Genomic DNA, 26,776 nt, shown 5'->3' with positions numbered 1-26,776 from the left:
GCACAGGAGGTTTTTAATTCTCGCCAGTTCGTATAGGAGCACTTCTGTCTTATTTACCTGTGCATTTATCAGTTTATTTCACGTGACACAGCAAATTCAATCCCTTTTGAGACTCTGCATTTCTCGCATACTTATTACTCCAAAGTTTTTGTTGGCGAGCTTACTTAACGGCATATCTTCCAGATTGGGCGAACTAACCGTAGACAAGCAAACTTGCTACGCCGTACACACCCATCCACCTACCTACTTAACAAAACTCAGTTTCCGTAATTTACATTCCCCGGCAAAGTCCCGCGCGAAGGGTCTAGTGTCGCGAGAGGACTCTGAGCCAGGTAGGGGTGGGGCTTAACCTGAAGTAGATTCCCAGCACCCTTAGCGAATTTCTAACTCCCTAACTGCGCATGGCACGGCGCAGGCGCAATGGTCATTTCTTGACTTCCGCGCGCTTCAGTAGCTATAAATACGGATGCCGGGGAGCCAACCGGTCTTTTGGGAGAGGGCTAACGCTGCGCTGTGGATTTGTTTGGTGAGTGTTTCTAGCCGTGTGCTTCGTCTGCTCTTGATCTGCTATCCCGGGCCGGCCGACCAGACTTCCCGTGGGCGTCTTACAACTTGCAAGGATTCGCTTCAGCGGCGTCCTGCAAACTAACTTTCCCTTGCAATGGGGGTGGGCCGGATGTGGGCCGCTGAGGCCGCGCGAGCCGCGGGGCTGGGCCGTCCCCGAGGGCTGCTAGCTAGCGCGGAAACGCGGAGGCCTGCAGGGCTGCCACTGCGTGCCGACAGCTAAACGCTCAGCCCCCTTCTCGCTATTCCCTGTTGCGCCGTCTGTTAACCTTACGTCCTAGGAGGCGCGTTGGCCGCCTCAGTGCAGTGTACGCAGGACATTCCTGACGCCCATGCGAGTTTCAGAGTTCTGATTTCGAAGCGGACGGTTCTTGATGCTGCTGCCACTTGTTTTAACGATTTGGGGTAACCCCGACCCCAGATGGTCGGTTAAAAGATGCATGAGCTATAATTGCCGTCTCAACGGTTCTGCATTTACCGTTTCTTTGGCAGCGTGCTACTGGCTTGTTGGGCTTTCTGGATATGTTTGGGGTACCTGGCTGAAAGTTAATTCAGATTACTGATGTGTGGCTGCTGGTTGGCCTTGAACTTGACTTTCGTTGACATTTTGGGAGTTTAGGATCCATCTCTACATGGATATCCCTGGGAAGTCGCTATCAGCTGGATGAAATTAATTCGTAGCACGGTAGTCTAAGTAAAATGTTGTAACCAACGTGGATACCCCGGGAGGTCACTCTCCCCGGGCTCTGTCCAGGTGGCGTAGGGGAGCATAGGGCTCCGCCCCGTGATGTACAGTCCTTTTCCACAACGTTGGAGATGAAGCCGGGCCTTGAGTCTGCGCCTGCATATTCCTACAGCTTCTCAGAGTCCTGTGGACCATGACTGAGGAGACAAACCATGCAGGAAACAGCTCTAGAGCACCGCACCTGGATCTAACTAGATCCGGAGTGAAAGAAAAATTTGCTTTGATCGGTTCTACGGTACTGCTGGATTAAGCTTTTACCTACCTTGTTTTGCAGTGTTTGCTCAAGATTCCAAATGATTTGAGGTGAGTAAAACTACGAGTTGCTTTTGGCTCATCAGTATTTGCCTGTCACTATTTTGCATAAAACATTTAACCATTCTGAGTTTAGTTCCTTTCGCGAACATGATGCTACTGTTCGATACATTGTTACATCTTTAATTCTCGTGTGATGGGGAAGATTTCTACTTTGCAAATGAAAAAACTGACCGTTTCGGTGACATAGCCAAGGTCAGTTAGCACAACTTGCGCATGAGCCATATAACGTGTATCTCCTCCATGTGTGTAAAGGAGGTAAGAGTTCAGTATCATGGACAATCCTTTCCACCATAGAGGAGATCAAGTTGCGCATATGCATACTCCTACAATGAATAACGGGTTCAGTAGATGAACCATGAAATAGTCTCAGATCTACATGTGTAGTATGGGATGAAATCTCTTAAATGTTTTGAGGGGTATAATGCTGTTTAATCAGGCGTTCCAACGTGGATACCCCGGGAGGTCACTCTCCCCGGGCTCTGTCCAGGTGGCGTAGGGGAGCATAGGGCTCCGCCCCGTGATGTACAGTCCTTTTCCACAACGTTGGAGATGAAGCCGGGCCTTGAGTCTGCGCCTGCATATTCCTACAGCTTCTCAGAGTCCTGTGGACCATGACTGAGGAGACAAACCATGCAGGAAACATCTACTATACAATTTGCAGTTTAAGTAAGATGGTAAATATGAGTCTAATCCTCTATTTTTTTTTTTTTTTTTTTTTCCATTCTCATTCAGGAGAGAAGAACCTCACCACCAAACTTTGGCAGAGAGACTTGGTAAAGTGATTAATATACTATTTTTGGAAGATAAGGTGGACAATATGAAAATCTTATAATCTTGGGTGCATTTGACTTCTTTTAAAAACTGCCCTTTAGATGAAATCAAAGGGGAACGGGAGGTTAAAAGTGCAAATTCTAATGTGTAGCCCTAAAACCAAACCTTCAGAACTGGTAGAGTAATAGTATGTTCCATTGGCCAGGTGCCCACAAAAATTTATGAAGAGTTCCAGAAGACACTGAGTATGGGCAGATCTGTTATGACTATGGTCCTTTGGCCTAGGAGGCCCAGAGACCATAAGACCCATTCAGAATGCCTGTGAGGTGAAAACTTACCATAATGACACTAAGATACTACATCGCCTTTTTTACCCTTCTCTAGTAAACTGGATTTTCTAACTATTAAACCTGAACAGAAAGCAGAACTTAGATGCCTTTCATTTAAGAAATCCATATCCGTTTGTAATGTGTTTATGAACTATAATAAAGATGATTATGCATATTTGTGTGCTTCGTTTTTATGTGGAAATGTGATCGCTGGCAGCTAAAAAGCATTCTATGGCTGGAATTGCTTGTTAGAAAAAATACTACAGTTGATGCCTGATTGGTTCTCTTTAGCTTAGTATTGTCACTTGTTTAGTGTTGGGAAAATGCATATTCTGACTCACTGTTACATAGGGCCCATGTAATAGCTCCTTGGGTAAATCTCGTTTTCATTATAGTCAGATAGCTAGTTAAATTCAAATGTGGGAAATGGTTAAGGCACTGGTCTCTAATGAATTTAGGTGTGTTCTCAGATGATACCATAGGCCGCTGGACGTGGCTTTTGAATGATAGATCCAAGTTCCTAATTGGACCAGTCTGTCTTCAGTTTCTCATAATGTAGTACAGGCAAATTGACGTTAACAACTACATGATTTGGTACAAATGTTAAGACACAGCTGTTAATACTACTTAAGCCTCTACGATCTGTAAGTGGTACACCTGGGCCTGAAGATTTGTCAGGCTACCTGTGAATGATGTATGTGTCACAATGGAACCCTTGTCAAGCCCATGTACAAGCTGCCAGCATTAGAGGGAAACGAGGCCCTGAAGGATGGGGACTAGTAGGGAACCACCTAGAAGGTAAGAGTGGATTCTGAGTTGGGCTATGAGTGAATTTCACAAGATAGGGTGAGTAAACTGAAGCCATTGGAGTCAGGTTTAAGGGAATGGGGGGTTATTGGATCATGGCCCAAACTGCCACCGGGAATGGCCAGGTGGACAGTCTGAAAGGCAGTATTCAGGGCAAAAGGATAAGGGTGCTGAGAACTAGTGAGTACGGAACAGCCATGATTACGGACAATAACTCTGGAAGATGTTGGGTGTTTTGACAGGAGTACGGTGAGGCCTAAGGTCATCTGCCTGAACTGGTAGCAACACTTGTAATGCCCATGCGCAACACTAGTAATGCTTATCTGTGCCAGGCACTGCTCTAAGCATTTCTCATGTTAATCTCCACAATTTGGATACCTATTAATCTAATCCACTTTCAAGTGGGAAAATCCAGGAACAGAAAGGCTAGATAATTGCCCACATCCGTAACTAGGAAGCGGAGCCTCTACAAATGCATCAAACCCCTGCAGACTTGGAGGGAGCCGGATGCAAGGCAGGATCCTGTTTCTCTCCCCAGCACCACCTCTGTCCAGCTCTCATTTTGGTATTATTACCAAGTACTGTCTTGGTAGAGAAGATGCTCAGTAAAATGAATAGTGTTTTTTCCTTACAGCCAGAGGATTTATAGGGTTTTTGGTAGAAATTATCAGGTAGAGCTGGGTAGCTGATGCTGGGCAGGAAATATTTCTCATGGTGTCCAACTGTAGCTAAAGCAAAGATGTCAGCCCGTATTCTAGGTCCCGCTGTGTTTTCCTCAAGCTTCGGCTTGCCACTTAACCTCCCTGTAGACCTCCAGACTATTGTGGTCTTTTTCTGCATATCGACAGTCTTTGTTGCTTAAGTCAGAGTCAAGACTGCCTGGGTTTGAATTCTGATAAAACCACTTGCTGTTCGTGTGCCCTTGTGCAAGCCACTTAACCTCTGCCTCAATTTCTTCATCCCTAGATTGGGGATGATGGGATGATAAAAGTACCTACATCTTGGGGTTCTAGTAAGAATTAAGTGAGTTAATATTTGTAAAAAGCTGCTTACAGTCTCATAATGAGTACAATGAGTTTAAAATTCTCTAACTTCCCACGCAAACAGCTAGGGATATAGTATCGAGTATTAGTGAATAAAGTCTACCACCATTTGTCCACTACTAAACCAGGCTTATCTCACTGAGAGCCACCCCCTGCCTTTCCAGGAGAGAAAAGGAAAGATTTCAGGGGTCAGTAGCTTGCCCAAGATCACCTAATTAGTAACAGTATTTGAATCTAACTCCAAGACCATGTGATACACTATTAGCCTTGAAGAAGGCTGTGGGGTGGAGTCTGCGTACATTATTTCATCTAATATCCCATGCACCTTTGTAAAGTAGGCAGTCTCTTTGTGCCCATTTTGCAGATGAGGAAATTGAAGTTGGAGGATTTGAGGAACTTGCCCACGTTACACAGCCAGTAATTGATAGAGCGTGAGTCTGAGCAAGGCATTGGCTATAGAACCTGTGCTCGCATGTCGCACCTCGAAAAATATTTCCTCCTAGTTTAAACCGCAGAACTCTTGTTTTAAGCTAGTGGAGTAACCACTGCACTGTAAGAACTCAGTCTCAGTTGCAATGAATTATAAACGTACTATGTGCATAGCTTTACTTGACTCTGGAAAATGTCTAAGTGGAGATGAGTGTAGTCCTAGGGAGCGAGAGCCCTTCCCTGGCCATCCCTCCCTCTTTCCCCCTTTTCTTTGTGCATGTCTTTCCCTCAGATGGATGGAACCCACATCTTTATGCTAGTACGTGATATTTGGTGAGGATTTGCCCTGTGCTTGGCATTCGTTAATCCTTACAACAGCCCTATGCAGTGCAAGGACTTGTATTAAATCCTTCTTATAGAGGAGGAAGACAATCAAGGTTAGATTATTTGCCGAAGGTCACACAGTGGGAATTGAAGGTCTGTCTCTAGACCCTGAACTCGCAACCTCCATCCTCACTTCCCATTGCCCTAAGTATATAGAAGGCTTCTCTCCCAGGCAGGACCAGCACCTTGAACATTCCATCATGATAATTAGCATTCTGATGTGATTATTTTTCAGGTGATAGTCATCTAACCTACTAGTTGGGGAATCCTCAAGGAATAGGACCCTATGTGTCAACTCAGTACCTAGTACTATGCCTGATACATAGCAAACACTGGTTGTCGACTCCATTTTTCTGTGTTCTAATTCCTTGATTTCTGCTTTGATCTTTATTATTTATTTCTTCTGTTTACTTTGAGTTTAGTTCCTCTTTTCCTAGTTTCCCAAAACAGAAGCTGAGGTCATTGATTTGAGACCTTTCTTTTTTTCTAATATAGGCGTTTAGTGGAATAGGTTCCGTTTTGATTTCATCTTTGACCTATGGGCTACTTAAAAAGTGTTCGTTTTTAAATGTTTAGGAGTTTTCCAAAGGTCTTTCTGTCATTGGTATCTACTTTAATTCCACTGTGGTCAAAGAATATACTTTGTGTGACTTGAATCCTTTTAAATTTACTGAGACTCGTTCTGTGACCTGGAATATGGTCTGTTTTGGTAAATGTTTCACGCACACTCGGAAAGAATGTGTGTTGTACTGTTATTTGAAAAAAGCAAAGTGAAGTGTTCTATAAAATGTCAGTTAGTTCTAATTGATTGAAAGTGTTCAAGTCTACTATATCCTTGCGGTTTTCTGCCTACATGTTCTCTCAGTTATTGAGAATGGGGTATTGAAATCTCCAGCTGTAGTTATGGATTTGTCTATTTCTCCTACAAGTTCCATCAGTTTTTGCTTCATGTATTTTGAAGTTCTGCTATTAGTTGCGTATATGTTTAGGATTCTGCATTTTGATTGACTCCTTTATCATTACCTTTTTTATCTCAATAATATTCTTTACTGTGAAATCTACTGTCTCCTATTAATAATAGCCACTCCAGCTTTCTTTTACTGGTGTTACCACAGTATGCCTTTTCCCTCCCTTTACTTTTAACTTATTTGTATATTTATATAAAGTGCACTTCTTGCAGGCAGTGTATAGTTGTGTTGTTTTTTTAAATTTCTTATGACAATCTCTGCCTTTTAATTGGAGTGTTTAGATCTTGTTTGCTTTTGTATGATTAATTTGCTTAGTTTTGAGTCTTCTCATTTTGATATATGTTTTCTGTTTGTCTCATCTATTCTGTGTTCCTTTTGTCCTCTTTTTCTGCCTTTTTTTAAAAAATTGAGTATCTTTTTCTGATTCCATCTTATCTTTGTTGGCTTACTAGCCATAACTTTGTTTTATTTTGTGGTTGCTTTAGAATTTGGTACATATCTTTAACTTAGCAGAGTTTACCTTCGATTGATACTGTATCACTTCACTTACTGTGGTACAGAAATCTTACATTTCTCACCCCAGTCTTTGTTATTGTATTTTATTTCTATATGTGTTACAAAACCCATAATACATTATTTTTATTTAAACACGCAATTAGAAAAAATCTTTTTTTTTTTTTTTACCAAGGAAGATTAGCCCTGAGCTAACATCTGCCAGTCCTCTTTTTTCTGAGGAAGATTGGCCCTGAGCTAACATCTGTGCCCATCTTCCTCTACTTTCTGTGTGGGATGCCTACCACAGCATGGCTTGCCAAGCGGTGCCATGTCCGCACCTGGGATCCGAACTGGGAACCCTGGGCCGCCAAAGCGGAACGTGCGCTTAGCTGGCTGAGCCACCGGGCCAGCCCCAAAAAATCTTTCATAGTTATTCATGCAGTTAAATTTCCAGTGCTTTTCATTCCTTTGTGTAGATCCAAATTCTCATCTGGTATCACTTTTCTCTGCCCAAAAATCTTCCTTTAACATTTCTTTTACTATGGGTCTGCTGGTGATTTTTGTGTCTGTGTGTGTGATTAATTCTTTCAGCTTTTGTATGTCTGAAAATACTTAATTTCATTTCATTTTTGAAAGATGTTTTTGCGGGATATACTTTACTGGATATAATTTTGCTGGAGTACTTGAGAGTTGTTGCTCCACTGTCATCTTGTTTGCATTGTATCCTTTGTTCCTCTGTTGTATCCTTACCTTCTTCCTCTGTACATAACATCTTTTTTCTGACTGCTTTTAAGATTTTCTATTATTGGTTTTGATCGGTTTGATTTTGATGGACTTGCACTTGGAGTTCCTTGAGCTTCTTGGATTTTGTATTAGTCAGGGTTCTCCAGAGAAACAGAACCGATAGAATGTATGTGTGTAGATAGATAGATATTTATTTTAAAAAACTGGCTCACGTGGTTGTGGGGGCTGGCAAGTCTGAAATCTGTAGGGCAGGTTGGCAGGCTGGAAATCCCAGATTATGCAGTCTTGAACCCAGAGACAACCTTGGCAGAATTCCTTCTCTTAAAGCCTTGAACTGACTGGATGAGGCCCACCCACATTATAAAGGATAATCTGCTTTCCTCAAAGTCTCCTGATTTGGGCTGGCCCAGTGTCGCAGCGGTTAAGTTCACCCCTTCCGCTTCAGCGGCCCAGAATTCACCAGTTCAGATCCCAGGTGCAGACCTATGCACCACTTGTCAGGCTGTGCTGTGATAGGCATCCCATGTATAAAGTAGAGGAAGATGGGCGTGGATGTTAGCTCAGGGCCCAGTCTTCCTCAGCAAAAAAGAGGAGGATTGGCAGTGGATGTTAGCTCAGGGCTAATCTTCCCCCAAAAAAAAAAAAAAAGTCTACTGATTTAAATGTTATGGTATCTAAAAAATACCTTCACAGCAACATCTAGACTGGTATTTGACCAAACAGCTGGGCACCAAAGCCTAGCCAAGTTGATGCAAATTAACCACCACAGATGTGTAGGTTCATAGTTTGGACATTTTTAAGCCATTATTTCTTCATACGTTTTCTGTCCCCAGCTCCTCCTTGTTTTCAGTGTCTCTAATTACATGTATATTTGGCCAATTAAAGTTATTCCATGGCTCACTGATGCTAAATTCACTTTTTTAAAATTCTTTTTTCTCTCTGTGTTTCATTTGGGGTAGTTTCTATTGCTATGCCTTAAAGTTCACAAATCATTGCTTTTGCAGTATCTAATCTATTGTTAATCCCATCCAGTGTATTTGTCTTCTTAGATATTATCTTCTTCAGTGTATTTGTCTTCTTAGATATTGTCAAGAAGTTCACTTTGGGTCTCTTTATATCTTCCATGTGTCTACTTAACTTTTGAACATATGGGATACAGTTATAATAACTTTTAATGTCTTTCTATTTCTATCTGTGTGAGTTCTGGGTCAGGTTCAATTGACAGTTCACCTTACTGTGGTTTGTGTTCAACAAATAAAACAATGATAGAGTATGAAACAAAATAGATATTTAGGTTCAGAGAAGGAAAAGGTAAGTGGGGCCAAGGAAGGCTTCACAGAGATGAGGACTGAATTGAGCCTTAGAATATATCAAGGTTTCAGCTGGGTAGGAAGGCACCTGGGAGGGAGAACAGCCTAGACAGAGTTGAGAAGGTAGGAATGAGGATGGATGGGGGCCTTCAGAGTACAGCACAGAGGCTAAGGGGGAAATGGGAAATCAACAAGTTGGTACATTTACCACCTGGTGCTCCAAGCACAGCACTGAAGAAATATATAAGCAGGGCAAGGTCTCACAGCCATGATTTAGAGAGACTAACCTGGGGATGTAGGTGGAATGAAATGGAGGGGAAGGGATGAGAGGTGGGAGCAGAGGCCAGGAGGATGGTGCATTAGACCAGAGGGGCGGAAATAGAAAAATGAAGAGGAGAGGAGAGGGAAGAGTCAGAAAAGTTAAGATCTGAATCTATACTTCTCAGAGAATCTTAACCTTGGCTTGAAGGCAGAAGTTGGAGTCCAGATTATGGGAAACGAGTTTTATTTTGGGTGTTGGGTCTTCGGGGTAGTGGCATAGGACTGAAAGGTAGAGGTCAGAACCAGACGAGAAGAACTGCCCTCTCAGTTAAAAGGTGATGGCTTAGCCCTGAATGAGAGTTCTGGTCCCCTTTTACCACTTGGATGATGACCCCAGAGGACTTGCTTAACCTCTTGGAACCTCATTTTTCTCGTTTTCCAAATGTCATGAGGGTTTTGTGATGAACAAATAAGCTAATGGACACGGACAGATGTGTTTCTGTGGTTCACAAAGGGTTTTACGAAATAGGTGATGATAATCATTTTACAATTACTTTAAGTCACGTGAATGAATAAGATCTTGGAGGAAGACAGCAGAGAGAGATCAGAGACCCCAGGGGTAAAACTTGGAGAAATTTCACAGGATATCATCCAAAAGAGAAGTCCATGATGGAGGCAGAGGTAAACTTGGAGAGGTAAGAGACCCTGGAGATGGACAGTGCTTTGGGGTGGGCTTTGCGTAGTTGAAGAAATTCAGTTGGTAAACACTCATCAAAAGTGTCCGTCTAGAGTTGAGGTATGATAGAATGACTTTCAGAGTCACAGTCAACATGAAATGGAGAAAATACCCTCAGCAGAGCTCACTGCCCTGACATGGGGAACCTCCAGACATAATCAGATGCCCTGAAGGTCACCTCGGGGAACACCTGAAATCCTCAAGGACTGTTCGAATCCATCCTGAAGAAGGAGTGTGTTAACAGGAGAGGGTAGTCTGCTTGGTGCCTATTTTCCATCACCAGCTGGCAACCCCAATTCACACCCTTATCTTCCTCTTTTTTTCTTTCTCCCCAAATCCCCCCAGTAGATAGTTGTATATTTTTAGTCGTGGATCCTTCTAGTTGTGGCATGTGGGACGCCGCCTCAGCGTGGCCTGATGAGCAGTGCCATGTCTGCGCCCAGGATCCAAAACGGTGAAACCCTGGGCTGCCAAAGCGGAGTGTGGGAACCCAACCACTCCGCCCCGGCCGGCCCCCCTTATCTTCTTTCTTATCTGATCTCCCTCGCTCCTGTTCCCCCAACTCCTAGTTTCCCTTTCCCCAAGTCCGTTCTCCATTTTGTTTAATAAAAATCTGTTACGTCACTCACGTGCTCAGATCCCTTCCAGAGTTCCCATTGCCTCAGGATAGAGGCGGGATTCCTTAGGCACACAGGATCCTGCTGCCATGGTCTGTCCCTCTCCAGTTCTCTCCCCTGACATTCCCACAGGCACCCTCTGCTCCGGTCAAACCTTGGCAGTTTCCCGTAACCACCCCGGGCTTTCGTTGCTTCCTGTCATTGCAAGGGGTGCTTCTCCTAGGCTGCCCTGCCCTCTTAGACTTAACTTGAAAGCCTTTCTTAAGCCTCAGGCTGAGCCAGATGTCCCTGTGCGTACCCTTGTCAGAGCCCTGTGTAGTTGTTGATAGTCTGATTTCTCATCTTTCTCTTGAGAGCAGGGAAGATCATTATCTCTTTCCTCCGTACAGTCTCTTCCACACAAGACTTTCCCCAAAATACCTCGATTTCAAGCAGTCTTTCTGGTTGTCAGTCCACTTGTCCCTGTTTGGAGTCTCCAAAATACACACCCAGTACACCCGGGCGAGGATGGAGAGAGCCTGGTCAGGAGCTCCCTAGCCAGAGCGCGCCACTTGCACTTCCCGGGGCGGCCGCCAGGGGCCGCCGGGCTCTTTGTTTTCCTTTCTGGCCCGGGGTCGGGGCCGGAGGCCTGCAGAGCGCATGCTCTGGGGCAGTTCGCGGCCGGGCCGGCGAGCGGAGGAGTTCCTTGTGGCCGACCTGCAGCGAGGTAGGTCGCCGCCGTCACGGGCGGAGGGTCCGGGCGGAGGGCGGCGCGCGGGACGGCCACCGTCGGCGCGCGGGCGTCCGCGGCGGACCCGGGCTTGTTGCCCGCGCGCGCGAGCGGCACGCGCGCGGGGCCGGCCGCACGTGAAGCCGGGCGGCAGGAAGGCGCGGGTGGGGGCGCGTGTGGCCCCGGCCCCGGGGCGCTCGGGCGCTGGCCGGGCCCCGCCTCGCCCGAGCGAGGGCCGCGCGGCCCCTCCGCCGCCGTGCCTGTCATGCCCGGCCCGCGGCGCCCGCGCAGGCGGGAGATTCAAACGGCCGGAGCGCGGCCGGCTGCGGTGCGCGCGGCCGCCGTGACCTCGCCGACCGCGGTGCGCAGAACCGCGCTCCTCGCGGGCCGGGGCGGGCGCCCTGGCGGGGCTGCCTCTCCAAAACGGGAGAAGCGATTGTGTCCAGCATTCGTTTGGAGAACGCGGATGGCACAAAGGGGAGGAATCCTGCCCGGCGCGGGTCTGCTTTAGGCGCTCCAGGGTAGGCTGGTGAGGGTCTGCGGCAGGGACAGAAATCTGAGCGCCCACATGCGCCAGGACGACGACTCTTGATCCGTTGGAGAGGTGTGCTGTGAACTCCGCGTCAACTCTTCTGTCTACACGTTCTCTACCGGCTGTCTCCTCCGTGCCGCGCTTGCAGGGCTGGGCTGCAGTGGTGAGAAGGGCCCCATGTGGCCTGTACGGAGCTCCCCGTCTCCTTGGGGAGACCCGTCTGGGGACACAATTACGGCTCACTGTGATCACCGAAGTATGCCCGTGGAGCAAGGGGCGCAGCTGCTGGCAAGTCATTCATTCATTAGATATTAATTGAGATGCTCCAACCAAGTGTGACTTGTGGGCCCTAGCAGAAGCTGAGGGTATGGAGTGATACGCAACTGGGAGGGGGTCACCCAACCCTGCCTGGGAGGGTCAGGGTTTTGCAGGTGAGGTGACTCTTGAACGGAGTTTTGAAGGAACATTGGAGTTATTCAGGCAGACCTGAGGTGGAGGGGTAAGGGTGCTCCAGGCGGGGAGCACAGCACGTACAAGGCATGAAGGATTAGGTGAGGGCTGTGGTCAAGGCTACCACAGGGGTTTGCATCTGGAGCACAGGGTACAAGGAGGGGAGTGACAAGATGAGGCAGCTGGGGCTGGGTCTTGAAAGGTCTAGAATGCAAGACCAAGGAACACTGGGCCGGGCTGGGGGAGGCAAGGAAGGTTTTACCCAAGGGCCTGGGAATGGAGTCTGGAAAGATGACTTAGGAGTTCACCAGGCTCCTGTTGTGAAGACATCCCAAGAACAGGAATCCTGTTCTGCTTTGCACCTTCCTAGTTGGGTGCCCTTGGGCCCCCCTCCCAATCCCCCTGAGTCTTAGTTTCCTTACTTGTAAAATGACACAGGTATATGGTGAGGATTACTAACATCATGTATATTCTCTAAAGTAGTGATTCTAGCATCTGGTAGAAGTTGTAGCCCCTTTCCCCTGGGGAAAATGAACACACATAAGGCCACGCACAGCTCTGTCTTTTGGGGGATCCCCCGGAAAGCATCCCTGGGGTGAAGTAACCAGCTCTGTGCCTGGCACACAGCAGGAGCTTAGCAGATGTTTCTTGACAGATGAGCCCCTCTCCTCCCTTTCCTCCTGGGGACCTGTCTCACAAAGAGATTCTTCAGCCTTGGTGTTTGGCAGCAAATCTCTGCCTCCTGACGTGGGGGTGGGGAGGACAGCTGCTGTGGTCAGAGAGGACTCTGTCTCCCTTTGCAGAAATGAGGTCACAGGGGGTCACAGCAGGAATGCCAGGCCCCTGTTAGACTGTCTTGTCTGGTGTGCCTTCATTCACCAAACAGGAAACTGAAGCCCAGGGGGGAGGGCGGAGCTCTAGCCCTGATCTGGGATTTCTTCCCACCCCTGTGTGGCCTGGGCTGCCTTCCACTGAGCCTCTTATCTATAAAACCAGGGTGATCATGCTTACCTCAGAGGGCAGGTGTGAGCATTCTGGGAGAGGCTGGCACGCCACAGGTGCCTATTAGTGGAAGCTGATTCTGTATCTAACTTTTAGTTATTTGTGACTGTGTCTCTCTTACTCTTCTCCCAGACTATGAGCTCCAGAAAGATGGAAGCTATGTTTGTCTCTTAGGGGTTGAGGGGTGGGGACAAAAGAATACTACTTATTCCCATCCCAGACGCTGTCTGGTTAGGAAAACACACCCAGAGCAGCGAGAGAGGGCGTCTGTATAAAGGACTGATGTGTGCAGTGGAGGATATGCAGGGGGGTAATAGGCACAGGGCTCCACCTTTAGAAGGTGCCTTCTCATCGCCCGCCCTGCCTCCGGCATCGCTCACAACAGCACTGTGCAGTGCCTGGCGTTCTCCATTTGAGAGATGAAGATTCTCAAGCTCCAGGAGAACTCAGCTCTGTCGGACTCTAAAGCCGGTGCTCTCCGCACTGCAGCAGGGAGTTGTACCCACTGTCCTTCCCCACGTGCTTCAGTGGATCCATCACCCACCTGGCCCGTCCTCTCAGGCTGCCTCAGTGTCTCCTCTCTGGTCTCACCCTCTTCTTCTCAGCTGGCTTCTGTCCTCTGCTGCTTGTGTTGGGCCAAGCTCATGGGGGATCTTGGGGAGGCCCACCGAGGCTGCCTCCACCCCTGCTGGATTGTGGCCTGCTTTTAGCCGACCTATTTATTTATTTTTAATCAATCAGATACACCTCAGTTCTATTCCTGGCTCTCCTTTACTGCTGTGTGAATTTAGGCAAGTAAATTTACGTCTCTGATCCTCAGTTCCCTTTACTGTGAAATAGGAGTGGTAGTGCCTTCTTTTTCAGCTTGTCAGAAGTAAAAGCTTGTTGGCATATAGAATATGGGAGTGGCCATTGCCCCAGAGAGGCTTATATGTTAAGGAGTAGATTGTTATGGTGGATAAACATGTAAATTAGAGTAATTATGATGCAAAAGTCTGTCCTGATTTCCCTGGAAGAGAATGATTCCTTTAGGATTAGGAAAGGGATCACAGGTGGTTTACCAGTGGAAGTGAGTCTGAGGAGCAGTTCTTCCAGTAGGATAAGGGATGGGAAGATACAGAGATGCAAGTGGAATGGAGAGAACAGCCTGAGATTGTGTGGGAAGAGAAAGGAGGATGTGACAGGTAAGAGACGAGGCCAAGTTATGTCAGTCCTGCACCTTGGAGGCCTCATACCAGGCTAAGAAATAGGGTCTTTATCTTCCAGACAGAGGGAACCACTGAGGAGTCTGAGCAAGGAAGCAGCTTGTTTCAGATTCGAGATTTAGAAAGATCATGAATGACTTGTAAAACGGGATGGGGGTGGAGCAGGAAGACCAGAGACAAGTTCCAGTCTTTTCTGGGCGGGGAAGGTAGGAGAGACAGTTCCCAGGCAGGCCGAGAGACCCGGGAGTGTGCGGAGGAAGTAGGCAAGGGCACCAGCTCTGAGTCCGGCCCACTTGGCTGAGACCTTGGTTTCCTCCTCTAATCTTGGGTGTGATACTTCACCTTTCTGAGCCTCAGTTTCCTCATCTGTAGAGTGGGATCAGTGTGGCCAGCTTGCAGTGAGATGCCCTAGAATGTTAGCCAAAACACAGGTGGCTAAGGAGATCTTCACTGGGTGGGTCCCAACCCACAGTAACACATTTTTTTTGTTGGTGCCCCATGTTACCAACCATCTCATATTTATTTTTCTATCTCCACTCCAGGCCTTGCCTCCGGGTCAGCTTAGCATCAGTACCAGTGTGCTGATATCATTCTGTTTCCTGTTTTTTCACTTAACTTATTGTTGTAAGTGCTTTTCTATGCTACTTCACAGTGTCCCTCCCCGGCACAGCTGACTGCTACAAGTCATTTGGATGAACTGACGGGAGGTTTACCTTTGGCAGGACAGAGCCCTGGACACAATGAACTGGCTGCCAGCCTGGCCAGGAGTACAAGCTGTCTACCTGAAACAAGGGCTACCTGTTATATCCCACACCCCCTGACCCACCCAGCCCTGCCTACTTAACATCCCTTCTTGGTTGGCTCCTAAGCACTTCAGACTTAATGAAAACACCTGGTAAAATGGAGCTCCAGGTCCCTCTCCTTTGTCCCACCGTGTTCTCCATCTCACTAAACGGAAGTCTACCATCCATCATTTAAACCAAAGCCTGGGAGTCCTTGTGTTTGGCCAAGCTCCCAGGGGGATCCTGATTCCTCACTCCCCACATCTAATCCCCTGGCAAATCGAGTCTGTCTCCTCAGTTGATCTGTTTTGTCTACTTTTCTCTGTTGCCTCAGACCAAATCGAGGCACACTCGTTTCTCACGTGGATGCCTGCTGTGGCCTCCTCTTCCAGTCCATTCCGTTTTCTTTATAGTAGGCAGAACAACAGTCGTTTCAAAATGAAAATTTGGTGAAGTCATTCTTAAAAGTTTTCTGTTTTCCCTTTAAGGCCTTGCGTGATCCAGCCCCTGCTCACCCTGTGCCATCTGACATCCTGCTCCAGCTGCAGTCGCACTGGCCTCCCCAGGTTCCTAAACACTGTTTCCTGGAACGCTTTTGTCCAGGTCTTCCCCTGCTGGCTTTCTCTTGTATTTCAGGTCTTACCTTAAATGTCACCTCCCTGACCACTCTCTTCCCCATTTCAGTTATTCTCTTTTTATTTTTTTTGTTGTAAAATATACATAACATAAAATTTACCATTTTGACATTTTTAAGTGTACAGTTCTGTGGCATTAAGCACGTTCACGTTGTTGTGTGACCCTAAGTTATTCTCTTATCATATCACCTTGCCTCTCCTTCACACAGCGCCATCTAATAATTTGGTGTTTTTTCTTTCCTACTAGAATGTCAGCTCCATGAGAACAGGGAGAGGGTTAGTCTCCTTAGTCCTTGCTACACCTGGCCCAAAGCCAAGCGGTGGTAATAGGCCCTCAGTAAATACTCGTGGAATGAATGGATAAATGCTGGTGTGTACCGAGTACTTACTGTGTGCTTAGCACTGCAGTCTTTCACAGACATTTCATTCAGTCTTGACGGCAGCCCAGAGAAGTAGTCATGGCCTCCCTTTTTACAGACGAGGATACAGCTCAGAGAGGGTGAGGCTGCTGGCTAACCACGGTCACAAAAGCAGGGGCGAGCGAGCCACAGCTCTGGCAGGTGAATCCAGTTCCCTCTAATCCCCCAGAATGTGCGTTTTTAGTGTGGAAAGAGGGGTCTCAAAGAAGCAGTTTGGAGGGGAGGAGACCAAAAGTTGGGTGAGGCTCAGAACTGCCACCTTCTCAGAGTCAGAGCTGGGCCAGTCACAACCTGTCGAAGTTCCACCTGCACAGGCGGGACAGGTTCTAGGCCTTTGGCTGCTTCCTCATCTTCAGTACTCTGGTCTCCTCCCTCGGGATAGTCAGCAGAAATGTGCCCAGAAATTCAGAGGCCACTGGCTGTGTGTTCATAGACCATAAAGTAGTGGGGACCTGGAGAGGCTGGGGCTCTAGGATCTACTGGAAGGAGAGGAGGAAGGAATGCGGGAGAGGGGTGCTGGTTTGGCCCACAGGTGAACCTGAGAAGGGCTCTTGGAGTTCTCATTCCATTTGTAGCCTTGGGTAGAGTCTCTGTCCCTTATCTATAAAATGGAGGAGAGGTGGGTTAGATTAGAGCTGTGCCTGAGCATTACCTGGGGCAGGCCCTCGATGTTATAACAACACCAGTATTAATTTATCGAACACTTTCTATGTAATTATTTCTATAGTATTAACTCATTTAATCCTACAACTCATAAAGGTGTAGAAACTATTATTATCTCCGTTTTACTGATGAGGAAACTGAATCATGAAGAGATTAAATGGCTTAGCCCAAGGTCAAACAGCTAGAAAGTAGCTGAGTCTAGCTTCGAGTTCCAGAGGCTGTGCTTTTAACTGCCCCGTGCTATACCATTTCTGCATCTGGATAACTCGAAAGTGCCCTGGCCCGAACCATCCATTCCAGAAGGATCACAGTCCAGAGTTTGTAAGCCCAGGGTTAGACAATGTGATTGTCTTTCACAACCTTCAAGACCAGGGCTCAATGAAGATTTCTTTCCAGAGCTGCACGTGTGGAGGAAAAAGGCTTTGGACACAGTTTGGGCTGGGTTGGAATTGAGAGAGCTTAGGAGAACATCTCTGTTCTCAGCAGCGTCGGGGGAGACACGGAGACCTGGGGGAGGTGGCTGCAGTTAGAGGAGGGGAGCTCTCAGGGATGTCAGCTGCCCTGCATCATCCCAGGTCCTACACCCTTCTTGTCATCCATAGGTGACTTCCTTTCCCCCTTTTGTAACACCTGGTGTTTGTGTGTTCGTGTACACACGGTGTTTATCTCTTGTTGGACTGTTTAGGAAAGCCAGGTTCCTCCCAGGAGTGGCACTTTTGGATCAAAGGGCACAAATGGTCTGGTTTGGTTTTATTTAATGAAAATAGCTTCCTCTTTTTTTGGTCTGACAATAACAGTAATGCATCACCAGAATTACTAGTGGTTATCTCAGGATTGGGGGAGTTATGAGAGATACTTCACTTAATGTTGTTCTTCAAGGTTTTGATTTTTTACAATAAAATAAAAAATACATGTAATGCTCCTTGGTAAACATCTTAGGTAATATAGGAAGGTACAAAAAAAAGTAAAATTTGTCCATAATCCCATTTTCCAGAGGTTACCATTATTGATATTGTATGTATTTCTTCGCACATATTTGTCTACACATTTTTTTACATGTGTATGCATTTTTTTTCCCTGAAAAATGGGATGTTGGACTGCTTTTCAATCTACTTATGTTATTTGGCAATGGTGAACATCTTCCTGTTCAATAAATAAATCTGCAAAAGCATCACTTAATGACTTCATACTGTTCTGTTGTGAATATACCGCATATTATCTAGCCAGTCCCTGAGCACATGGGTTGCTCCATTTTTTGTTGTTTTTGTGTTTTTTGAATGTTATGAAGAAAACAGCAGAGAATATTTGTGGAACTTAGTCTTTGGGTGTATCTATTATTCTGTTCTTGTTCTCAGATAAATTCTGAGAAGCCAAATTGCTGGGCAATTCTTGTCACCATTTTTAGGGTTTTTTGATGAACATTGCCTAAATAGAGCAGGAAAAACGATTGCCATTTCTGACATGGAGTACTTGCCTGGGTTTTTCAGGACAGGAACATGCCACCCAAGCGTATAGCTAAGAGAAGGTCACCTCCAGAAGATGCCCTCCCCAAAAGCAAGAAGGCGAAGGGTAAGTTGGCCTTGGCATCTCTCTCCGTGTGAGTGGCCTCCTGGAGCCCCGGGAATCGGGGACTAGGCTCCTTCCTCCCTGACGTTTGAAGCTGAGGGGCCTGGAAGTATGGGAACTCCACCCAGCTGGAGGGTCTCCTGTAGCTCATTGAATCCCACCGTCTGGGGATCGTACAGGGGCAGAGACTTGTCTAAAAGCACTCAGGCAGTAATGCATTATGGTTAGGACCACTGACTTCCAGACTTGAGTTCAAGTCCTGGTTCTGCCACTTTCTAGCTGAGTCACTTTGGGCAAGACACTACCTTTGCTGAGCTTGGATTACCCCATTCATAAAATAGAAGCGAGAACAGCACCAGCCTCGCTGGGCTGTTGTGAGGAGACAGAGATCCTGCCCTGGTAGCATCTGAGGGAGGTGGCTGTGCTCTCCTCTCCGGGGACCCTGGAGGGAGACGGGGCGGAGAGAAGTCCACCCCCAGTCTGGGCCGGGGAACTGTGGACCCACACTCAGACAGTGTCTGTCTTTTGCAGACCCTCGTAACCAGGCAGTGAGGGCCGCTGCCTCCCGCCACGTTCCGGGCGCCCGCTCCTGCCGAGGTGCCTGCGGGCCGAGCCCTTCTGACCAGAAAACCCGACCGGGTGGCTCCCTGCCCAGGGCACCCTCTGCGCAGTCGCGGCGGCCCTGGGTGCCGTGGCCACACCCTCAGGGGGAGGGGCTGGAAGCCATTGGCTGTTCTGGGCTGCGGGCGGCCGTCATTGGCCAGCAGATGGCCCTATGCCGCCCACTGGTTGGCGCGTGCCTGTCCGCAAACCTGTGTCGGTCCTTATTCCTGCCTCTTCTGTTTAGTCGCCAGTCTGCTCCCTAATAGGAGCGGAGGGGCTCAGTGTGACTAGGTCCAGCAGTGAAGTCGCAGCCTGAGGATGGAGGCTAGAGACTGTTCTGACCCAGATAGACTCCCTTGATTTCAGTGCAAACTCTAGTACTTATTAGCTCTATGACCCCGAGAACATTCCTCGACCTCTCTGAGCCTCTGTTCCCATTCCTATAAAACGACATCTTAAATATGGAAGGTCTGTAGGGTAATATGGAGGACTACAAAGCAATTTAACATTAGTAGAGTAAGCAGTCAGTAAAGGGTGGACATTACCTGAGCCCTCACTGTTGGCACCATGGCTCCTGACCAAAAACTTACAGCCAATCAGGACAACTGTCTTGTGTCCCCACTGTTCTCTTCCCTTCCCCACTAAGATTCATTTCACAAGATCGATTGCCTCGTTTTTTCCCTTTCCTCCCTCTCGTGTTAATACAGTGCTCAGTTTTCACAAAAACCTATGAGACGGGTACTGTTGCTATCTCCATTTTACAGATGAAGAAACTTAGGCTTAGAAAGGTCATACTAATGGTCTGTGGCAGAGCAGGGGCTTGAACCCAGGTCTGTGTGATCCCAGAACCCATGCAGTGCCCGCTCCTCTCTCCTGTCATCCTACACACTCAGGGACTGTCTTCTTCACCCCTCAGTCTCACATAGGTCCCACAGCACAGAACCCGGCTTGGTGCTGACGCTGGGCCAGGGCGATGTGGGCCAGCTGGGACTGGGCGAGAATGTGCTGGAAAGGAAGAAGCCAGCCCTGGTGGCCATTCCAGAGGATGTTGTGCAGGCCGAGGCTGGGGGCATGCACACTGTGTGTCTAAGCAAAAGTGGTCAGGTAGGTTTGGGGCAGGGGGGCACAGGATTGGACAGGGCCTGGGGTTGGGGGGCTTGCGGAAGGAGCTTTGAGCCACACATTTCCTCTGTGTAGATGGAGGTGGCAAACTGAACAGGGAGTGGCCTAACCAAGAAGGGACTAAAAGGCCAGACCTTGCACTAATTGGGGCATCCTGGGCACAGGTCTATTCCTTCGGCTGCAATGATGAGGGTGCCCTGGGAAGGGACACATCAGTGGAGGGCTCAGAGATGGTCCCCGGGAAAGTGGAACTACAAGAGAAGGTGGTACAGGTGTCAGCAGGAGACAGTCACACAGCAGCCCTCACCGAGGATGGCCGTGTCTTCCTCTGGGGCTCCTTCCGGGTAAGACTGGGTCTGGAAGACTGCATGGGAGCTGGCAGGCAGAATTAACTGGTGGGGCCCCAAGGATAACCCATCTCCGCGCCCCTGTTGTACTTACTGGTGAGGAAATCAAGGCCCAGACCCGGGTCTCTGATTTCTTCATCCAGGCCTGTCTACACCACTGGCTGTTTCCTTGAATCTGATGTTATAAAGTGTGTGTCTTGGGCAAGAGGTGGGTCAAGGATGCCTTTGGGCTGAGGCTGATCCAGGAAGCCTGCTGTCCTCACCCGTCTCCCTGCCTTCAACCCCGCCATGGCCCAGCCCTCTTCCACACTTCTCAGGGACTTGGGGGGCAAATTGTCACATCTCAGAATTTCCAAGACAGGAATGTAGTTTAAAAAGCAGATTCAGCATTAAAATTGTTTTGCTTCTTTGGTATTTAATTTATTTTGAAATGTCAAAAATGAAGGAATCCGATGAGGTATTTCCTCATCAGGGTTATTTTAAAATTTTTTTTATGGAAAATTTTAAACACATAAAAATAATCAGAATAATATATTGAAAACCTGTCTGCTCACCTCAACAATTATCAACTTGTGGCCAAACTTGTTTCCTCTCCACTCCTGTCCACTCCCCGACTCCCCTTACTTTAATGCAAATCACAGACCACGTATGATTTCATTCAAAAGTATTTCACTATGTGGCCTGGCTCCTGCCCACCCCTCTATCCCCATCTGCCACCAGTGCCCTTCACCAGACAACTCTGCGGCTGCCCGCCAGCCTGTATCTGGCTGGTAAGGAGCAGGCAGGACTGGCGGGTGAGTGCTCTGCCCCTCCCTTCCAGGACAATAATGGTGTGATCGGGCTCTTGGAGCCCATGAAGAAGAGCATGGTGCCCGTGCAAGTGCAGCTGAGTATGCCTGTGGTGAAGGTGGCCTCAGGTGGGTCCGGGGGTACTCGCTCTGGACAGGAGTTGGAGAACCTTGTTTTGGGCCTTACAGACAAGCTCTGCATCCCTGCCTTCTTCTCACTCTCAGGAAACGACCACTTGGTGATGCTGACAGCTGATGGCGACCTCTACACTTTGGGCTGCGGGGAGCAGGGCCAGCTGGGCCGTGTACCTGAATTATTTGCTAATCGTGGTGGCCGGCAGGGCCTTGGTAGGTGGCTTAGGTCCCTCTGGCGGGGCAACTTGGCAAGCCACCCCCTGATGAAGGTCAAAGGCAGGAAGGATTCTCTGTGTGTGTTGAGGCTTACATCAGATAGACCTGCGGTGGTAGTTAAGAACTCTGACTCTGGAGCCAGACCACCCTGGGCTTGAATCCTGGTTCTACCACCAACTGGCTATGGGACCCTGGACATAGTTTCCTCGTCTCTAAACCTACCTACCTGTAAACCTACCTCATTGGGTTCTTGTGAAGTTAAATGAGTTAACATAGAAGAATATCTGGCACATGGTAAGTTCCATGTAAATGTTACCTTTTATGGGTGTGGGAGTCTGAGTGAGGCACTTGGACTCTCTCAGCCTCAGTTTCCTCTTCTGTATAACAGGGAGAAGAGTCCCTGCCTAGCCTCCCTCCGAGGCCTGTACTAATGGAGGAAAACACAGGGCAGAGAGGAGAGGCCGTGTGTGTCTGCCACTGACCCTGGCCTCCTCTCTGCCTGCAGAACGACTCTTGGTCCCCAAGTGTGTGATGCTGAAGTCCAGGGGAAGCCGGGGCCACGTGAGGTTCCAGGATGCCTTCTGTGGCGCTTACTTCACCTTTGCCATCTCCCACGAGGGCCATGTATACGGCTTTGGCCTCTCCAACTACCATCAGCTTGGTGAGTCTCAAGCCCAGCATCCAGCATAGCCCAGAGTGACCTGGGTGCCAATCCTGACTCTACCACTCATTTGTTGTGTACCCTTGGTGAGGTCACCTAGCCCCTCACAGCCACAGTTTTGTCATGTATAAAGTGAGGCTGTCCGTACCCGGGTGGGGGTAGGGGTGCGGCTCACTGTGGGAGGGATGAAAGGACAGTTCCTCGGACACCCTCACCCCTGACAACTCTATCCTGGCCTCTTCCCCCAGGAACCCCAGGCACAGAATCTTGCTTTGTACCCCAGAACCTGACATCCTTCAAGAATTCCACCAAGTCCTGGGTGGGCTTCTCTGGTGGCCAGCACCATACAGTCTGCATGGATTCAGAAGGTGGGACCTTTGGGTTGGTGGTGGAGTGTTTGCTAGGCACAGACCTGGCCACACTCCTGAGACCATGGTCCTTGGAACCTGGGACTGCTCCAGGTGTGGCCAGATGTGGGTCCGTAAGGGTCACCCCTTTCCCCCAGAGTCCTGGTGCTCTTCCAAATATGAGTTCAGTGGGGGCCTATGGGGGTTCTCCCAGGCCTCCCCTGAAACTGGAAGAGACACTGCAGACCTCTTTCTCCACACCCTGGGGATGGGGACCAGCTCCCACCGATACAGGAACTCACCTGGCCTACCTGGAGCATGCCCTCTGCTACTCCTCATCTCTCTCCCTCCTCCCACAGGAAGAGCATACAGCCTGGGCCGGGCTGAGTATGGGCGGCTGGGCCTTGGGGAGGGTGCTGAGGAGAAGAGCATACCCACCCTCATCTCCAGGCTGCCTGCCGTCTCCTCAGTGGCTTGTGGGGCCTCTGTGGGGTATGCTGTGACCAAGGATGGTGAGTGGGGTTGCCCACACTCGGTCTGGTTGGGGCCTGGGGGTCGTGATTCTTACCAAACTGCCCAGCCAGCTCTGACATCTGTCATCAGATGTAGCTGAGATGCAGAGAGCAGTGTCTGTGATGACTTCACTTTTCTCCTGATTGTCAGAAGCTCTGGCTTTGATGAACATAAAATGAGTAAACAGATTATTTTAATAAAAGTGGTTTGTTCTGTAGAGGAGAAAAACAGCAAAGGGGCATATATCACTGAGGCCCAGACAGGCAGTAGGACTTGACCCCAGGTCTCCAGACCCCTAACTCAAGCTTCTCTTTATGTTTTCCACCATGGTGACCCGTTTATGTACAACCTAATATGGGCTAGCTTTCCAGGGAGTTGTAAGAGAAAGAAGGCTTAGTAGTTGGGGTCCTGGCAAGCTCAGAAGAGGAGAGTGTGCACAAGTGGTTGCCAGAGCCTGAGTGGGTGAGTGGGACAGCCGTGGAGGCTTTGAAAAGAAGTCTGGGGCTGGTGGAGATGCTGGATCTGGGATTATGTGGAAAAAGTTCCTGAGGAAATGAGGCATGTACTACACCTTGAAGGTTCAGTCCTTTACGATAAGCAAAGGAGGGCGTCCTGGGCACAGGACATCCAGAGCAGTCTCAAAACTTGCTGATCCTGGGAATGAAGGGGGCGGGGTGTAAGGGTTTGGGGAGTGGCCAGTCATATAGGGCCTTGAATGCCATGCCTAGGAACAGGGAGACGTCTTTGGCAATGTGTAAGGACTGTGGTCTCTAGTTGATGAAACTCTTTTCTTATCCATCATCTCCTTGGCTTCTCCCATCTTCCCTGAACTCTCAGAGACTGGGACATTGCCAGGCTGCTACAGGCTGAGGCGAGAATTCATGCTGATGTCTTAGGCTTCTCACACTACAGAGAGATGGGGCTAGAGATCCTAGAGACAGCTGCCCAAATTTCTCTCCCTTGTAGGTCGTGTTTTTGCCTGGGGCATGGGCACCAACTACCAGCTGGGCACGGGGCAGGAGGAGGATGCCTGGAGCCCCGTGGAGATGACAGGCAAACAGCTGGAGAACCGTGTGGTCTTATCTGTGTCCAGTGGGGGCCAACACACAGTCTTACTAGTCAAGGACAAGGAGCAGAGCTGATGAAGCCTTGAGGGCCTGGCTCCCGGCCCCACCACCCTCCCTCCCGGAACAGGGAAGCCGTGACAACCACAGATTCCAGCAGGCCTCCCCCAGCCCCAAGGACTCTGTTATCTCCTGCCTTTTTCCCATCAGCAGAACAGAATCTTTTCCGTCTTTTTCTTCCTCCTGTCTGGAATCATCCTTGGACCTACAGGATAAAGAGGGGATGGAAGAGGGGAGAGAGTTTTATCAGAATGAACATTGCTCATGCCAGAGCTATGTGGTTAGACCTTTCCCCCCTCATTCCTACCTCCCATGGTCCTGGCTAACCCTGGTTTGCCTACCAAAAACCAAAACTTCCTCCCCTGGTTGTTTGGTGCCCACACTCTGAGAATTGGGGCTCCTACTCTAGTCATGTGCCACTCTTCTGTCCTTCACAGTCCACAGGCAGGCAAATGGTATAGTCATCAGACCCGGCTGTCATGGACCTGTGCCTGGGGGAAACTGGAGAAGGGGCAGGGCTACTCAGCCATGGGCAACCCCAAGCCAAATATTTGGCCCTGAACAGGTGCCCATGGAGCAAAAAAAAAAAGATCCTCCACTTGATCAAGAATAAAGCCAATCAGCCTTTCTCCCAGAAGCACAAAGCATTCTGCTCTTCAGGTATTACCTTCCTATCCATCCGTCCAACCTGCCTCACCTGCAGCCAAGGGCCTGAAATCTGGAAAGGAAGCCACACCTACAGGGCAGGGCAGGACATGGTGGGGGAAAGAGAAGCGGGGTTTTATAAACAAACTTATAGCAATATTGATAGTGAAGGGAGGGAGGGGAAGAGGGTTGGAGGGGCAGAGGCTGGTCCCCAGAAGGGGAGGCAGCAGCTTGGACAGTGGCTGAGAAAATAGAAAACAGTTTTGATTTTTTTAAATGTAAAGTATTTTGGAGGGGAGAGTGAAATCTTTTAACACTTTGAATAAATTTAGAGTTTTATAAAACAGGCCATTTGTTTTCTGCACACTCCCTGCTCTTTTAAGGGAGCACCTGCTTATGTTGGGAAGGACAGACAAGCTACGCGTATGAACCTGGTCACGTCTACGACTTCAGTGATGTCAGGATGTCTTGGTGTGTGCCAGTCAGCTGTTGATGTTCAGCTGTCCATACAAATCCAAAAAGAGAAAAAAGTTGATTGATTTTTGCTTAGGTGTTTCTGTTTCAGGAATCACTGGATTTTTTTTTTAATTATGTTGCATAATATGAAAAACACGGGGTGGGTCTTTTAATATTCTAATCCTAAACCAAGACCTTTAAGTACAGTACATCTCTAGAAATATACTAAGCTTGCTGTTGTATCATTTTCAACACCTGATGTAATTGATTAAACATGATTAGGGTGCAGTAGCTCTTCAGACACCTTATGCATATTAATGTAGATTTTCACAGGCATTTGAGTAACCAAATCAGAGAGCTGACCTGTCCACTATGGTGGTCTCTAGCTACATGTGGCTATCTACATTTAAATCAATTAAAATTTGTAAAAATTTAAAGTTGACTTCCTCGGTTGCACCAGCCACCTTCAAGTCCTCAGTAATCTCACTTAGCTAGTGCCTGTGGCATTGGACTCTGGAAACATAGAAATATATAGAACCTTTCTATAATTGCAGAAAGTTACAGTGGACAATGCTGATAGAACAGGTCTGTGTATGTATAACAGGAAAGTTTTATTAGCACCAGGAGGATTCTTCTTGGATGTTAGGGACTTCTTGGAAAAATGAATATGATGTAAAATAACTTAAAATGTATTCTGTGATTTTTGTTTTCGCTTGAATTTTTAGTTTTGATGCAAACACTGTACTGGTTAGAAATTGACTTCTTAGATGGGAAAAATCACACTTTTGATTATATTTTCTTTTTTGGTGAGGAAGATTGGCTCTGAGCTAACACCTGTACCAGTCTTCCTCCATTTTGTATGTGGGACGCCTGCCACAGCATGGCTTGACAAGCAGCACATAGTTCCACCCGGGATCCGAACCCCCAAACCCGGCTGCCAAAGCAGAGTGCGCGAACTTCACTACACCACAGGGTGGCCCTGATTATATTTTCTTTGTAGAGAAGCATTTGTGTGTCTTCTACTCTTCCCCTCCCCCCCCAAAAAAAGTCCATTTGGATTAAATTTACTGGAGTTTTCCCTTTTGACAATAGAGCAGATTGAAAGTACCCTGTTCTTAATAACAGCTCTTGTGGATTGGCGCTTAAGATGGGCCAGGCATTGTGCTGAGCACTTTACATGCAATAATAGCTCATTTAATCCTCACATCAGCCCTGCAGAATAGTTATTGCTGTCCCTCCAGAAAGAGTCCCTGTGAGGTCAAGAGACTTGCTTGCAGTCTAAAAGCTACCAAGTGCACGGACCAGACTGGGATCTAAATCAGCCTCCACCTGAGCCCA

At 48.1% G+C, this 26,776-nt stretch overlaps 1 protein-coding gene and 2 non-coding genes across 11 annotated transcripts; all 3 read left to right on the top strand.

The window, feature by feature from the left end:
* The first annotated feature begins 422 nt into the window (after positions 1 to 422).
* RCC1 (regulator of chromosome condensation 1) lies at positions 423 to 25,326 on the top strand. Of its 9 annotated transcripts, XM_014853637.3 has the most exons (14): positions 469 to 526; positions 1,584 to 1,612; positions 2,357 to 2,397; positions 9,726 to 9,860; positions 18,403 to 18,484; positions 19,013 to 19,078; positions 20,001 to 20,188; positions 20,371 to 20,550; positions 21,374 to 21,470; positions 21,567 to 21,689; positions 22,198 to 22,353; positions 22,602 to 22,721; positions 23,060 to 23,212; positions 24,180 to 25,326. In XM_014853637.3, exons 5-14 carry the CDS (start codon positions 18,412 to 18,414, stop codon positions 24,353 to 24,355), a joined length of 1,332 nt encoding a protein of 443 aa, XP_014709123.1. In that variant the 5' UTR covers positions 469 to 526; positions 1,584 to 1,612; positions 2,357 to 2,397; positions 9,726 to 9,860; positions 18,403 to 18,411; the 3' UTR covers positions 24,356 to 25,326. The 9 variants fall into 9 exon arrangements, with proteins under 9 accessions (XP_070366691.1, XP_014709125.1, XP_014709123.1 ...); XM_014853639.3 differs by lacking the exon at positions 9,726 to 9,860 and having other exon boundaries at positions 449 to 526; XM_070510591.1 differs by lacking the exon at positions 19,013 to 19,078 and having other exon boundaries at positions 480 to 526.
* On the top strand, positions 1,273 to 1,476 carry LOC123286185 (small nucleolar RNA SNORA73 family). Its single transcript, XR_006528455.1, has one exon. It is a non-coding gene; the product is annotated as a small nucleolar RNA SNORA73 family (small nucleolar RNA).
* LOC123286184 (small nucleolar RNA SNORA73 family) lies at positions 2,066 to 2,269 on the top strand. The gene has a single exon (XR_006528454.1). It is a non-coding gene; the product is annotated as a small nucleolar RNA SNORA73 family (small nucleolar RNA).
* Positions 25,327 to 26,776: the final 1,450 nt, after the last annotated feature.

Source organism: Equus asinus, chromosome 5 (assembly GCF_041296235.1).
Source record: "Equus asinus isolate D_3611 breed Donkey chromosome 5, EquAss-T2T_v2, whole genome shotgun sequence".
Classification (NCBI taxonomy): Eukaryota; Metazoa; Chordata; class Mammalia; order Perissodactyla; family Equidae; genus Equus; species Equus asinus.
The sequence above is the reverse complement of the archived record's forward strand: the minus strand, read 5'-3'. Positions and strand labels throughout refer to the sequence as shown.